Source organism: Miniopterus schreibersii (assembly GCF_964146895.1).
Source record: "Miniopterus schreibersii genome assembly, chromosome: 6".
NCBI lineage: Eukaryota > Metazoa > Chordata > Mammalia > Chiroptera > Miniopteridae > Miniopterus > Miniopterus schreibersii.
The window spans coordinates 70,142,374-70,159,201 of NC_138107.1; the positions used below are offsets into that span (position 1 = coordinate 70,142,374).

A 16,828-nucleotide genomic window follows, 5' to 3' on the forward strand; every position below is an offset into this window, starting at 1 on the left:
CAGCGCCATGGCAACAGGCTGGAGTCAGAGCATCCTGGAAGAGAGCTCCAGGTCATCAGTGCAGCAGGAGCCAGGCATTTAAAGGGAAAGCTAGAATGGCAGAACTGAGGCAGCAAAAAACATAAAGGGTCGAGGCACACAAAGAAGCCTTTTGGGTTTTTTTATTCAGGGTTGGGGGAGAGATGTTGATTTGCTGTTTCACTTATTTATGCCTTCTTTGGTTGATTCTTGTATGTGCCCTGATTGTGGACTGAACTGGCACCCTTGCTGTAACAGGACAACACTCTAACCAACTTAGCTACCCTGCCAGGGCCCCAAGAGAGGTCTTAATGGCAAGAACGAAACAGATTTTTGTTACTGAGTCAGACCCACACTTAGTCTCCCATGTGGAGACTATCCCTGATGGGGCCAGCTGGAACCTCTGGATGAATAGAAGGAGGCGAGAAAAAGAGAGGAAAACTGCCATAAAGTTCTAGATTTACAAACTCCCCAAATCCAACCTATAGGTTTATTCCAAATCAATAATGTCTTTTTCTGTTTTAATTTTACCTTTAGACCCAATTTTTATACACTATATGTGGAACAGCCGGATTCTGCAGGACATAATTTTGGACCAGTTAGTGCCCAAGTAAGTTTTATTTTTTAAACATATAAATGTCAAATCATCTAGCCCTAACCCACAAAGTAAAATGGTGTTCTTTAATTACCACTGAATACAAATGTATTTGATATATATACATGATGAGATAAAAATTGTTAAAAGTTTGAACAGACTATCTGCCTTATTAACCATAAAATAGTTACACGAGGATGTCTATCTTATTAACCACATTTTGGTTCATTTGGTAAACACCTTTGAATGCTTAGATGTAGCGCTGTTATTTCATGTAATGAAAACATCAAGGCTAGATACTGCGTGTGCCAATCCAACATGTTAATGTAACCAGTTGAAGCTAAGTCACCTGCAAGTCCATTGTGGGACACCCAGCTGTCTCTCCTTGCTCAGCTCCATCTATAAGTTCCTTGTAACTGGACTTAACATGTTATTGCCTCAGGCAGAATTATTCCCCTCCTGGATTCCCATATTAATTGAAGTAGAATTTTTAACATTAGTTTCTTCATTATTTAACCATTCTGTTATGCTTTTATAACAAATCGAGTTCTTCAATGTTACTTTAAAAAAAAGCAAAACTTAATCTCTCTTCTAAAATCCATTTATATAAAGCTGCAAAGGCCCTTGTGAGTATGGCATTTTCCTACCCCATGGAAACTCATGTAACAATTATCCTCAATTGTCCTCAGTTGGAACAACTTATTCTGGCATTTTGTTCTGGCAAGCATATTTATTCTGGCAGCATGACTTTGCTGTTTATCAGAAATGCCGTTTCTCTTCCTTCCCATTAAACCACAATGAGTTCTAATATAAGGCCCAGCTCATTCTTACCACTTTAACCCTTTGGTCTCTGTGTATTTCAACACCACTCGAAACTGTAGCACAGAATTTAACACTTCACCGGGTTATTCTGACAGTGATTGGCTCAGTAACTACCTAAAGCATATTCACCATTTCTCTTTTTCTGTTTTAATTGTTACCCATATTTGATATGATTAATCTCTTGAGAGAGTAAACTGTAATCTGCATTTGTCTGATCCCTAGAATTGACTTAATATTAGGCACCACATCTTTTTCTTTTAATCAATGCTCTAGTTCAGCACCCAAATAAAATTTAAGTATAATTATGAAAAGTGCTGCAAAGGAAAAGATCAGGATGCCCTGAGAGGACTTTGAGGAGGTTCTAATCTGGTTGGGTAGGATGAGGGCTGGGGCTGGTTAGAAAGCTCTCCTCTGAAAACAACAGGAAAAACATTCACAAACAGCTTGATCCAGGGTGGAGCTGTGCACATTAGATGATCGTATAGAATGAGCAAATGGACAGACAGACAAAAGGACAGATGGCTAGATAAATGGCAAGATCATGGTAAGAATAACAACAGCAGCTAACCCCTTTGTCTGGGCTAGAGCTGGGGCTGGCATCCAGTCACTTCATGTTCAGTAAAATGTGCCATCTATGGAGTGTGTACTTAGCGAAAGACCCTGTGCTTAGGAAGCCTGTGATGCGTCGGGTTGTGCAGTCCCTTGCCTGCAGGAACACACCCTCTCCTGGGGAGGCAGTCACGGGCACAGATGACCTCCAAACTGCGGAGAGTTTAACAGTGGCAGAGTGCCCAGGTGCTGGGAGAGGACAGAGGCGGAGGGGCTCTTAGTGTAGGAGGGAGGAGTGAACAGGATGACTGTGTGAAAGGGAACGTAATTATGCTGTGACAACAGGTGGAAACTGTGACTCTCACTGGCAAACCAGAGTATATGGTCACCCTAAGAATGAGGATCAGGAAGGCATCTCCGAGCTGACGGATTGAGCAATAGTTAAGGGTGGTTTGAGTTCAAGTGCTGCTCTGCTCTGCCCCTTATTAACGGTGGGGCCGTGAACATGCTATTTAACTTTAAACCTCCAATGTCCTGGTCTCTACAACTGGAAGTCCCGATGGCACCTCCCATGCGTGTTTGCTGTGAGGATTTCATGAGATCATGCACTAAAGCTCGTAACATAAATTGGCTAGTAGAATTCTTCCTCAAAAAAAGAAGAAAAGGGCAATCATTGTTATAATAGTGCTAAGAGAGAGAAACATTTCCCCCCAAATCCATGGCTAATTACTTATTCACTGGGGGGGGGGGGGGAACTCATGTCAGTTAAGTTATTCATTTAAAACTTAAGTCAGCTCAGTGTACTGTATTGATAAAGTATAGGAAAATTTAAAAACACAAAAGAATATAGATAATAAATTACTCTAATTTGCTCTTCAGAGATAACCACTGTTGATAATATCTTGATATATTTCTTTTTCATTTTCTGTTCATGTGTGCTGACTAAGAAATGCTAACTATATTTAAAAAATGAAATCAGTATTTTATGCAATATGTATTACTGTGTATACAGTTTGGTTTTAATTTTTTATGTTTGACATTGTATTGTGAGATTTTCCTATGCCCTTTTGCTTTAAAATCATTTTTTAATGGCTATCAAGTATGCCTTCTTAAAGCTGTGGCATTATTTATTTTTTTGGTATTTAGATTCTAAGTAAATAATGTGATGACTACCTTTGTATATAAATCTCTATTTCTACCCTAAGTGTTTATTTAGGAAAGTGTCCAGAAGTGGAATTATTAGGTTACAAAATGTGCTCTTTTTAACTCTTTGATTACAAATGATCTTGTTGTTACAGGATCTTCCAGAATAGGTGTACGCATTTAGGTTCCCATAGAAGTTTCTGTAAATTCCCCTCCCCAACATTGGGCATTATCATCAAACCCTCTGCAGTTGAGAAATGTTTGTTGACGTTGAACATTTTTTTCAGATATTTACTGGACCGTAGTTTATCTTCCTTTGTAGGACACACAATTTAAATTTTTTGTCTATAGAAATTTAGGGAATTGGTATTTGGTAAATGTGGTAGCCTGGGTACTGGTCTTCGATTTCCTATTAAAAATACCAGCAATTTCAGAGAAGAAAATGTGTTTAATTTTCATGGTTAATTCAACTTTAATTCATGAAGACAATCTAAACTTCATTTCCCCCCCCCCCCAACCCCTTAGGTAATTCAAGCCTTACAATCAGTAGATAACACTTTTGGAATGTTGATGGAAGGTCTAAAACAGCGGAACTTAGACAATTGTGTCAATATAATCCTTTTGGCTGACCACGGTATGTTTATTTAAAAAATTAAGTTTATCACTGATTATATCTTACAACAGGAATAGTGATACTTCTAGACCTAGAAGCTGTTGAATAGGTAAAGAAAAAGTTTTGGGTAGGCTGTGATGAATAGAGAACTAAAATTTAAAATCTAGTTTAATTATTCTAACACTCATATTGAATAATAGTACTTAATGAATGTGGTTGGATTGTTATTCAATCATAAAACATGTTTTTTGGGGTGTTTGTTCATATAGATTGCCTGCAGTTTACTGTATTGGCTAGTTTTACCATGCCCTATGGAATTTTTTTTTTTTTTCAGGTATGGGAATAGAGTTCTATAAAGTGCCCGTCACATCATGTTTGTCCACTTGAGGTTAACTCTTCATTTTGGTTAACCTGAGTGTTAAATAACCAGGAACAGCTGCCACCCTTTCTGTCATCTCACACAATTGTAAAGTGCTCAGGCATTCAACAAATATTTTTTTAAGTGCTTACTTAATGCCAAGCACTTCTTTAGATATGGTGTACTTGAAAGTACAGAAAGCAGCAATGGACCTTTTCTAGATGGGCTGGTCAGAACTGTCTTCTCTGGGAAGATATTCACTGTCCTCCAATGGCTAAGAGGAAAGGGCAGGTCTGCAGAACTTTTGTTTATATTTAGGACATCAAGATAATAGGAAACATTGTAATTTATTTTTAAAATTTTCTAAAAAGATTCTCTAACACGTTGGCTTATTGTTTTAAAATTAAAAAGAAATATTTTAATGACCATTTTGTTAAAAGAAATTGTAAGATATAAAAACTATATATATAAAAGTAAAATATTAAAATGTAAAATTTAGATGTAGTCTGAAGAATTGTTGAATACAATGGTTTAACTACCAAATTGCTTTTAGAGCGCATGCTGCTTATATAAATATAAATAATATCCTTGTGAACAGTAAATATCCGCTAACCCTTATTCTCTTCATGGGCTGTTTCATAAGAACGCATGTTACTTTTATTTTAAACTCTATCATGTTACCTTGGGTACAAGTCAGATATTATAAAATCTAGTTCGTTTCCTATAGAGGATTTTCTTAGAAATTACTTTAACTGATCCACATGGAACAAAGGATCTTTTTATATTCCTGCCCTGTCTTTTCTTATACACACAGCCCTTCTCTTCCACTGCCAGCAAGCTCAGGATCTGCCACTGAGAGTAGACTAGTAGGGTAAGCTGTAGAGGTTCTCAGTAAAACCTGGTTGGAGATCTCCTATTTGACAGGGTTAAAGACAATCAGTTGTTACCACCTATATGTATTCAGTGAATAATATATATATTTTTAAATTTCAGGAATGGCTCAGACTTATTGTGACCAGGTGGAATATATGACTGACTACTTTTCTCAAGTAAACTTCTACATGTTTCAAGGGCCTGCCCCTCGCATCAGAGCTCGTAATATACCTCAGGACTTTTATAGCTGTAAGTATGAAGATGCCCAGATAGGAAAAAAAGAAAAGCTAAAACTGAAAGTACATAACCATAGCCCCCTATTCTGAGGATGTAGGGATCACCAGGCCCCTCTTCCGACTTCTTGGGAAGACCACACAGCAGCAAATGAGAAATTCATGCAGTCAGTCTGTAAAGGCTATGGTAATACCTAATACCTAATATTGTTAGGCTAAAATGTATTCTACTCCATTCTTAAATGCTAAAATAATTCTTTGCTTGAAATATTTTTTATTTAATTTCACCAGAGCATAGTCATTAATAAATGCATGTGTCAAATTCACCTGAGTTGTTCACAGTTTCTGCAGTTGTGAAATATCCATTGTAATGTGATTTTTCTTTTTTCTTTTGAAACAGTTAATTCTGAAGAAATTGTTAGGAACCTCAGTGTAAGTATACAGTCTCCTAACATATTTATTAATATAGGTCAATGTAATGACCTTAATCTGGGTCTCAAGAAATTTATAGTCTATATTTCTGAGTCCATACCTTCTGTCAACATTATTCTACATTCATGTCAGTTGCTTTAATCTTAGTTGTTTTCATTTTGGAGTTGACCCTACTCAGGAAATTAGTTTGGGGTAACACTGGCACTGACTCCTAGTTTTCATCGAATGGGCTGATGTTTCATTCAAAGGGGCCATGTTAGTGAGCTTCAGGCAGCATCACCTTTCACATTTTTGTATGTGCGACTTAGTATCAGAACATAGTGAATCACAGTCTTACACATCTTTCGTACAGGTGGGAAAAATCATCTCTTTACCTTCTAAGTATAATTGCAACTGCTTTTTGTTGGTTCCCACGTCCCAGATGGTAAGAAAATGAGCAGGGCAGATTCCAGAATGCTTAAAGCGATCTGAATTTTTCAAGGTGGAGTTCACTACACCTGGAAAGACCTGAAAATACTCTTGTGTGGTAGTTTTAATAGTTCTATATTTAAAATATATTCATCAATATATCTCTACTATATCCATATATTTAAACTACTATATTCTTGAGTTTACCATTATTTGGGATGGGGCTAGATTTTTTAAAGTATAGGTGATATGCAATTTTGGTAAAAACTGTTAGGATGAAATGTGAATGATTACAGATACAGTGGGTGAAGAAGAAACTTAACTATAACCTGAGACCCATTGCAAGTTTGCCATAGAAATGACCATTAGAGCAGAAATCCTTTCGTGTGATTCACTGTGTTCTGATACTAAGTCGCACATACAAAGGAGTTAATCACTCCTTTTTTCTCTTACGCTGTTCAATATTCTGATCTTGAGTAAGCTGGCTAGACTATCTCACCCCCTACTGGTGAAGGGTATACATGCAGTGTGTTCAGGCTGATTGGGTGGGTAGTTGAGGTTTTTTTCAATTTGTGGATTCTCTAAATCCACTCATGTTTTCCCTCTTATCCCTCATCTCATGATCCATATAGCTGAAGTCCTGTTGTTGAGGTGAGGGAGGAAAAATCTCAAATAATCCCACTGGTACAGGGGGTTGGATGCCATAGGCTTTGTAAAACCATTATATGACATGACTGGACTATGGCTACTTTGTGTAGTGGTAGTCCATTTTTCTAGGGGCTCTGTAGCTCCAGGTCCATGGACAAAGTAGTCCAGTATTCCCAGCATATTATTTCTTGTAGTAGCACAATACTCCCAGTACTGCTATTTGGGGGCCTATATTGAGCTTATATTGGACAAACATAACTAAAACCAAACTGACAACTCAGTGAATTCCACAACATTCTGGCTGCGTGGCTGACACCAGTGTCAACTTCTTTCTTAGGATAAAATTACCAAAATTTCATCTCAACTTTAGCGTCTTTATTTCAAATTCTCAAGTACAAAAAAAAATCATGGACTTCTTCAGGGCCTAGCAGTGTACCTCACATGTTCCCTGGATTGACTCTGGCTGCAAACTCATCCAGCTAGGAAAGTATGACTTGTCAAATGTTCTCTGTTCCTTAAGGCACATTCTAATCCCTTGTAACTGAGGAAGCTGCACACTCAGCAGCTGCCATCATGTCCTTGCCTGGAAGTTACAAAAATATTGGCTCAAGAAGGAAGCAATAATAAATGAAAAAGGAGAAAAATAAACCTGGAAAAGATAGCAATGTTTCTTTTAAAATTGTTTTTTGTTCATTTTCATAGTGTGTCTTATTTTTCTTCTATAAATTGAGCATGAGATAATAGTGACACAGGCTTGAAATCTTTATGAAATTATTGAAGCTTAAAATAAATGAGAAAATGAGGACATAGAAAAAAATCATGTCCCCGTGTCTGCGCAAGAAATATCCAAACCTGCAGGGAATTTGTATAAGAGCTTATTTGAGCCAAAACTCAACAATTGCCAAGAAGCAAAATCTCAAATTCTTTGGGGAATGGCAGTGTTGGAGTTGGGAGAAAGCAAAGCAGGGATTAGACTACAGGATAGTTAACCAGATTATGTGCTCTCTTGAGGTGGTTTTGTTTATTTGAAAGATGTGTTAACCTAGCTGCACTAGAACAATGGACAGGGCTTGAAACACCGTTCATTAAAGAAGTTCTATGTCTGGGGAGTGACTACCATCATGTCTTACCGGGTTAGGAATTTATGATTTCTTCTGGCACCCCTTGCGATCAGATCATCCTGTGAGGTTACTTTCCGTAGAACTTTTTCATCTATACCCATATTCTTATCTGCGTTGTTTTCTCTTCTCCAAAAGGTCATGTGGGAGCAAAAGTTCCTTCATAGTCTGTTTCTCATTTCCTCACTTTTTCTTTTTTTTTACATGAATAGTTACCAATTTGATTTTTGTTTTTACATACTTTTAAAATGTGCTATCTAGGTATAGCAGTAATAATGGAAGAAACAGCATTACTTTCCAATGTGTGAGAAATTCATGAATATTTTACAAATAGGGAGACTATTAGATTTCAAAACCACTGACTTGATTTGAAAGTTAAGCAAATTAGGTTATTTAAAGTGTAAATTGAGTCAATCGTGAAGGGATTTTTTGGTGCAATTGTTCTAATCTTCTTTAAAATTTTTATTTGTTCTACTAATGTAGTATATATTTTTCATGTAAAATTTAGAGTCAAAATTACCATTCTAAATCTAGACATATCTATTCTATCTCAAAAAAGGAAGGTAAATTTATAGTGGGTAAACATACATATATACAGGAATAAAAACTTAGAACATCAAACAATATAATTTACATTATATTTTTAATTGCAACCTAAGTTGTTGCAATAATAAAAATAACATAATTAGGGAATGAGGCCACATTGATAACAGGTTTAATATTTCTATTCTATTAGCTAATCTTAAATCTTCTTATTTAAAAAAAGGTTAATAAATTGTCTTAGGAGGTAAAATTGTTGAATTAGCTTTCACAGTTTATGTGACATGAAGAAATGATTTATCTACAACAAATAAGTATGGGCTAAGATGTGGAGAAAAGGGAACCCTAATGCACTGTTAGTGGTGCAGCCACTATAGAAAACAGTATTTAGGTTCTTCAAAAAATGAAAAATGGAACTGTGTTATGGCCCAGCAATTCCACTTCTGGGTATATATCTGAAGAAACTCAAAGCACTAAAGTGAAAGAATATATGCACCCTGTGTTCACTGCAGTCTTATTTATAATAACCAAGATATGGAAGCAACCCAAGCGCCCATCAATAGATGAGTGGATAAAAAATATATATATACACACACAATGGAATATTACTCAGTCATAAAAAGGAATGAAATATTACCATTTGTAGCAGCATGGATGGCCCTAGAGGGTATTATCCTAAATGAAATGTCAGACAGAGAAAGACAAATACCTTATGATTTCACTTATATGTGGAATCTAAATAACAAAATAGACAAATGAACAAAATAGAAACAGACTCATAGATACAGAGAACAGACTTATGATTGCCAGAGGGGAGGGCACTTGGGGGGCTGGGTGAAAAAAGTGAAGAGATTAAGAATTACAAATTGGTAGTAAGAAAATAGTCACAGGGATATAAAGTTTAATATCAGGAATATAGTCAATAATATTGTAATAACTATGTACGGTACCAGGTTGCTACTTGAAATATCAAGGGATCACTTTGTAAAGTATATGAGTGTCTAACCACTATGCTGTACTAATACAAAGTGATATTGAATGTAATTAAAAGTAAAGTTAAAAAAATAATGTATCTCTTTTTCAGTGCCGAAAACCTGATCAGCATTTCATACCTTATTTGACTCCTAATTTGCCAAAACGACTACACTTTGCTAAAAATGTCAGAATCGACAAAGTTCATCTTTTGATGGATCGGCAGTGGCTGGCTGTGAGGTTTGTGTGTCTTTTTACTTATAATACTTTTAACAACCATCTTTCATTATAAACTTACTTGATCTTACCCTACTATTTGGATCACATACATTTTTCTGAGCATGACATTTTCTTGACCTTTCATACGTTATCCAGCACTTCCGTATTTGAAACGAGCATTATTAGATTGCTGATTTTAGCTTCCTGATCTTCACAATATAGATGAGATGAGTAAGAAGGCTGAGATGGTTCACTGACTGTTCCAGAGACTGCCAGTACCAGAACATTCTTACCCTCATTTCCCCTACTGTGGTCTCCTTTAGGCAGCAGACAAGATATCAGTTTTCTTCCAGGCTGGCTCTTTAAGATCTTTGTCATCTTTGTGGTTTTTGTAAAACAGCACATTTATGTCTGTAAGGCCAAACCAACCGATTGGTTGTCGCATTTCTTTTTTCTAGTTGTGATTGTGATTCATGCTGATTATTAAGCCTTTGCAAAATATGAGTGTGTTTAAGGCAAATAAAAATCATTCTGAATCACTGAATCTCCAAGAAACCAATTAATTCATTGATTTAACAAGATGTTATTGTGCCAGACCTTGTTCCAGACATTTGAGATACAGAAATTATCCCTGCCCTCCTTGTCAAATGGAGAAGACAGTAAACAAATAAACACACAATTTCTGGTAGTTTAATGTCTCCTACTTAAAAATTTTATTCCAGTATCTTTTCCAGGTGTAAGTGGATATAAATAGAATCAGGATCATATTATGTTTTCTGGCCTATCTTATCTGTATGCTACATAAGCCAGGGGACATTCAGAGGAAAGTGAGAATACAGTGGCTGAAAGATATGTTTAACAAATAAAGAGGAGACGAAGGGAGATGAGGGAGTTGGGCTCTAATATAAGTGTGTGCAGGACCAGGAAAACCAAGTAGGTGCATTGCTAGGCTACAGAGTGTGCAGTTTCACACCCAGCCACAAGATGGCACTGGCCTCTCTTGAGATTGGAGTTTCATAATTGTGTGCCTCAGTGGCTGTACCTTGGCTCTGAACAGCATTTTCTAAAAGGTTAAAATATGCGAACAAAATTAAGCTTTACTAATGTTAAGCTTATAGGATTGTTAGTAGTGTATGTATGTAATATATAAATAAATACATGTCCAAATGTGGGTAAATTCTCCAAATAGTTATTGTTTGGAGTATGAGATCAAAGAAGTTAGGAGACCACTGGTACAAATGAGAAAGTGCCCATCCATCCCATAGCATGACTATGGGGTATAGAAGGAGAGTCCAGCTATTGGAATACCTTCGGGTTTCACACATTAATACCCAGTCTCAAATTATGAGCTTTGTACATTTAATAGCTACCAGCGAGATGTAGAAAAAGCAGCAGCCAGAGAGTTCAAGGCCTGGCTCAGCACCTGTCTTCTCATGAGAACTTGGACTCATTAATATCCCAGGGCTTCATTTTTCGCACCTGTAATTCAAGATGAGCCTGGTTTTATTATTCTCTTGCTATTAGCACACAAAATAAACCAGCTTACATTATTGGAAATGTTGAGTACAGTCCTAACCAGAACAATCTCGGAGTCTCATCTAAAGAAGCCCTGGGGTCACTCTGTCTCCGGTGCTTAACACCTGAGTCTCAGGCTACCTGTTTTCTAAGTTAAAGTATGCTGTCTTTAGTTAGTGTTCAAAATTTGAAAACTAGATTAGACTTCCATTTCAAAATTATTGCAAATGTCATCATTTTAGCATAATCTATGTTCATCGCCTTCCTCCCCCTCCTTATTTTGCCCCAAATATGTTAGATTTTATTAAATATGGGGAACCCCAATTATTTGAAACTATAGTTAAAGTGTTGTTAAAGTGCCCCTTCAGAGAAACATGAATGAAAACTTCTTATTTTATTGAAAATATTTATTGGAAATAAGCTTTAGATTTATTGGAAGCTGACGAATATGTCTCAGGCACCTTCCTAAGACATGAAAATAGACACAGTTCCCACCCTACAGGACTTAGCCCTGATGGGGAGGGAGACAACAGTTGCAGTCAGGTGTAACAACTGCTGCACTAGGCTCAAGCACAAGGCACAGGTGTGGTCAGAGAATGCTTCCTGGTTAAGCATGATCCTGCTCTGTGCTTTGGAGACTTGGGATGAGTGAAGCTAAATGCTGCCACACACAGTGGTTCCGCCCTGTGCAATTGTGCAGTCTGTGCATTGCAAGAGGCACTCAGCCAAGAAGATGAGTGGGAACGGAAAGGTAACCTTCTCAGCTCACCAAGCCCTGACATGGGCGCTAGGTGCGGAAGGCACCCACCTGCTTGCCAAGCCTTGAGCACTGCCAGGCTGTGTCTTCTCAGAGGTGCTTCGTTCTCTAAATGCTCTTCTCAGAGCAGTGGGGCACTTTACGAAAGCCAGCAGCAGCCCTGGGGCAAGAAATGGCAGCCAGAGTCAGGTTTCCACACAGAAGAACCAGATTTCAGCAATTGCAAGTAGTCCTGTGTTGCTAGAGCGCTGGGTTGAATGAAGCTGCCTTCTTCTGCATGACTGAGGAGTGTGACTTTGACCCGGAAGGGAGGAAGAGACAAGGTGGCTGGAGGTAAACACAGTGGGACTTCCATTTCCATACGGCAGCTGGAGCGAGCTGCCACACTGAGGAGGATGGTAAAGTGAGGGGCACCGGGGCCGGCTGGGGAGATGTGTAGGGATCCGTTCTTCAGTGTTATAGCATCCCCAACGGAGGCTGTGGAGCAGCGGAGGGAGACTAGTTAGGCATCACATTATCAGGAAAGTAATTAGAGTGAACTCATAACTCAGATTTTTCAGGATAGTGCTGGTTCATCATATTCTGTCCCACATTTGCATTCATTAAAACACAAAATCCATTTCCAGCAGTGATGAATAGTGTTAAAGAGGATTAGGGGTGTGTGTGTGTGTTTATAGGAAGATTCTGAAGTTCTGAGTCACATAATCAAGTAGGGGATCTGTGCAGATCAGAGGTAATGAGGATCTAGCTTAGAGTGGTGGCAGTAGAAGAGCAAAGCAGGGGAAAGCGCGGGAGTCCCTACAGAGAAAGCTAGCACTTGGCAACGGACTGGGTATCTGGAAAGAAGTCTTGCTTATCTCCCATTTGTGTCACTACCCAGCTGGGGCAGGGGAACCTGGCCTTGATCTCGACTTTATTAATTAGACATGAAGAAGATAAGGAAGAACTTGTTCTGGAAGATTTCATACAGCACTTGGAAGTTGAGCTAAATTATAACACATGAAATCAACTCACCTTTTCCAAATGACAGCTTCCATTTTTCCATATGTAATTTCCAGAGCCAAATTAATGGTTGGAAACATAAGCAGAATAGTTAGAAGAGCAAGTTTCTGAAGTTTTCACTTGCAATAGGAAATACAGCTTTTTCAAACAATATTTTTTATCTTTTGGTTCCAAATAAAGACTTGCAATACTTACCAAAGTTTTCTAATTGAGTTGGATTAGGAGTAATAGTTAACACCCCCCCCCCCCCCCAGATTATTTTGAAAATAGAAAGACCAATAAAGGATCACATTTAGAAAATTTTACCAATGACTTGGTTCAAAAGACCTTTCTTTTATTAATAAATAATCTAGTTTCCCATAGAGAATTAAAACCTTAATTATCCCTAACCATATAAGTCTAGTAATCTTGGGGACCAAATATCTATGCAGTAAGGATAAAAATAGTTTTAAAAACAACTTTTATCTTAGGCCAACGATTATATTGGAACTAAGATAAGGACATGACCTGCACTTTAGGGTTATCAAATTTGAAGCCCTTATGAATGGGACTCCTCTTGTTTCCCCATTCCTGCTAGTACTTAGCTTCTTTCTTTTCTCTATTGGGTAGAGTTGAGTGTGGCCTGCTCAGTGTTGTGATTTATGTTTTTATCTTATGACTTATTTTTATTTAAGCTAAGTGAGAGTCACTCGTGTCCTTTTTAAAAGTTGATTTTTTAAAGACATGAATTAAAGTCCCACTTTCAGCTGATTCTACAATTTAAAGACAAACAAAAACATTGTGTGTGTGCGCGCACCTTGAGGAATGGGAGGTGGGAAGTGGGGAAGCAAATGAGAGAAATCTTTCAAGGCCAACCTTTAGAAATAGGAGTCCCCCTTCTTCTTAGATACCTAATTTGAACCAGTATAACATTGTTGCTTTTTAAAAAATTGAGGGTCATTGATTGCTATTTCATTTTCAATATAAAAACCAACTACATATGAAATTACTAATACTGCTGAATTTAAAGGTTAAAATATGAAAAAGTAGGCAAAAAACAAATTAATTAAATTCGAAAAGTTATTCAAGTAATAGAGCAGTGGTCTATGGAAGAAAAATCCCAAAAGTTAAAAATAAACTAGAAATTTACAGAATATACTGGCTTGTCCTTACCAAGTGTGATAATTAACTTGCCTTGAGTGTTCTTTATTCATAGTTTTATATTATTTTCCAGTTCCAAAAATTTATTTCTAAAGCAAAGTAATATATTAATCAAACTATTCTTAATAACACAGGCATTAACATGTAAATGTACAGGTAAGCATGAAGACAAATTCTTTTTTAAATCTACACCTTTGTTATTAATCTTCTGTCAATGTCTAAGAGTCAAAGGCCCTGGAATTCTCCTTCCTTCTCTTTCCTTCCTTCCATTCTGTTTGCTCCTTTGGGGTTATGAATTTGAACATAATAACTATATTTATGCTGCTGTTGACAGAAAAATTTACTTATATAAAAGCAGAAGCTACATAAAAATCTACTAAAGCTCAATTTGCAATAATATATCGATAGATTGATCAAAGTGTAATAATATTATTTCTTTATAGGAGTAAATCAAGTTCATACTGTGGAGGAGGTGATCATGGTTTTGACAATAAGTTTAAGGCCATGGAGGTAACTTACTGCCTTTTAAAAAATATATTTATTGAGCTCCTACTTTGTGACTGGCAATGTTCAGGACTCTTGTCTACATCTGTAAACAAAACAGATAAATATCCCTGCCCTCATGAAGTTTTCGTTCTAACTGGGCGATATAGACAATTGGCATTATAAAGGAATAAATTATTTGGTATGTTAGGAGATAAGTGCTTTTGGAAATAAAGAAGAAATAAAGAAAAAATAAAGCAGAGGTGGTAGAAATTGGGGATGTTTCATGGTGCTATGGGGGAAGTATGAAGCTGTAAATAAGGGGGAAAGGGTAAAATTTATTGAGCTGACATTTGAGCAGAGGTTTTAAAAAGGTGAAAGAAATAAGCTTTCAAATTTTAAAGGACAAGTGTCCCAGGCAGAGGAAACAGCCAGTTCAAAGGCTATTAGGTAGACCTGAATGTATCTGTCTGATGTGTTGGGGCATGAGAGCCTTCTTAGACTATTGAAAGGCTGTGGCTGCAACTAATTGGAGGGGAACAAGTGAGAGTTCAATTGGATATGTTAAGTTCAAAATATTCATTAGACACGTAAGTAGAGATATTATATAGGCAACTGAAGAGAGAGTCTATCTGGAGATGAAAAATTGAATTGTAGGTATATAAATTATTTAAAAGATATGTGACTAGATAAGATCCTCAGAAATTAAGTGTAGATACAGAGGACCAAAAACTGAGCCCTAGGCACTTGTGCTTGAAGAGGTTGGAGACAAAAAGTTACTAGCAAAGAGACCTAGAAGTAGAGCCAGTGGGGAAGGAAGAAAACCAGGAGCATGTGGTGTTCTAGAAGCCCAGGAAAGAAACTATTTGGAGGAGTCCATGAGTCAGTGTAGCCAGTATCCCCCAGAGGTAGTCAGTGTAACCAATATTCCCCCACAGGTAAAGCTTTATGGTGTTTGTAACCTGATTGTCTCATCTAGTTCCATTTGCAATACACCCACACACACACACTCACTCACTCATATCACATCATATAACATACACACACCACATACACATACACATACACATACCACACATACACACACACACTCCGATTCTTTGCTGATCATCTTGGAAAATTATATATATCCCTGTGACCAGAAAAGAACCCTTCATTTTTGCTTGATACTTTTCTTCTAGTTATTTGCAATCTAAAACAATTAGATCTGTTATAAATAATGTAATTAAGTTAACATCAATTAATAGAAACAAAACTATTTAGATGTTTTCACCCTAAAAATTAAAAGGGATAAATATCTGAGAAATCTGTGGGTTAGTACAAGTTGTGCAAAAATTTAATGCTCAGTAACTTCAACATTTTGTCAAGTATTAACATATTTGAACAACGATAGGAAAGGAACATGAAAAGAGTAAATAATGGTGTATAAATTTCTAATTTATATTGTCCAAATGTTGTAGAATTGTGCTGACTTTGGTTGTCCAATGTTGCTTGTACTCTCCTGGTCTGTTGACATATGAGGTGCTGTGGAAGCAGGTGGGTTTAGAAAAAGTATACACAGTATGGATTGTATTTGATTGGGATTGGTACAACCTCACGGGGGGAAACGATGTAAAAGTAATTTTCAAATCTGAAAAGAAACCCTTGCAGAGGCCTAAATACAAAAAGGAGAGCTGTCACAGAAAGAAAATTGTGTCACTTCTAGCATCTGTTTTTGAGTTGAGGTGGCATCTAGTACTAACAGCATTATTACCACCTAGGCTCTCTTTTTGGCACATGGACCCAGTTTTAAAGAGAAGACTGAAGTTGAACCATTTGACAATATTGAAATCTATAACCTAATGTGTGGTAAGTATATCTACATAAACTCAACAGCAAAATGGGGATATAATTTTTTTTAAATATATATATATTTATATGTATATATATTGAAATTGGTGCTGAATTGAATCCCAGAGGTGGAGGCTCTGCACTAAGAAGACAGAAAGTAGAAAAGATGAGGAAGAGTTATTTATTATTCAGAATTATTCATCTATAAGAGTGAATTCTTCTTGTTTTTCTAGTAATGTTAAACATTAGATCTCAGGAGACCAGCTTTTCTATTAGTTAGATACTATATGAAAATTTAATTGAATATAACTTAGATAAATAAAATTACTTTTGCAACTTTTCAAAGCAGGAAAAATACTCCTAGAAATACAAGTATTTTCTTGTAATTACAAAGAGAAAATTTATGGCATAAAAAGATGGTAAGAAAGTCCTATTTGGATGGATACTTGTTATTACCCTCAATGCCATAAACCTTAAGAAATTAGAGTTTTAGGGACTCTAACCTACATTTCTGCTTACGTGCTTACCTCAGATCATTGTATTAACAAATCGTTCATGTA

At 36.8% G+C, this 16,828-nt stretch overlaps 1 protein-coding gene across 1 annotated transcript in view; it reads left to right on the forward strand.

The window, feature by feature from the left end:
* Positions 1–16,828, forward strand: part of ENPP3 (ectonucleotide pyrophosphatase/phosphodiesterase 3) — a 66,507-nt gene that overhangs the window by 29,218 nt on the left and 20,461 nt on the right. Inside the window, exons 11-17 of the mRNA XM_081139996.1 lie at positions 556–628; positions 3,653–3,761; positions 5,092–5,220; positions 5,605–5,636; positions 9,435–9,562; positions 14,399–14,465; positions 16,199–16,286. Of these exons, the coding sequence (XP_080996122.1) occupies positions 556–628; positions 3,653–3,761; positions 5,092–5,220; positions 5,605–5,636; positions 9,435–9,562; positions 14,399–14,465; positions 16,199–16,286 (626 nt within the window). The remainder of the gene's footprint in view (positions 1–555; positions 629–3,652; positions 3,762–5,091; positions 5,221–5,604; positions 5,637–9,434; positions 9,563–14,398; positions 14,466–16,198; positions 16,287–16,828) is intronic.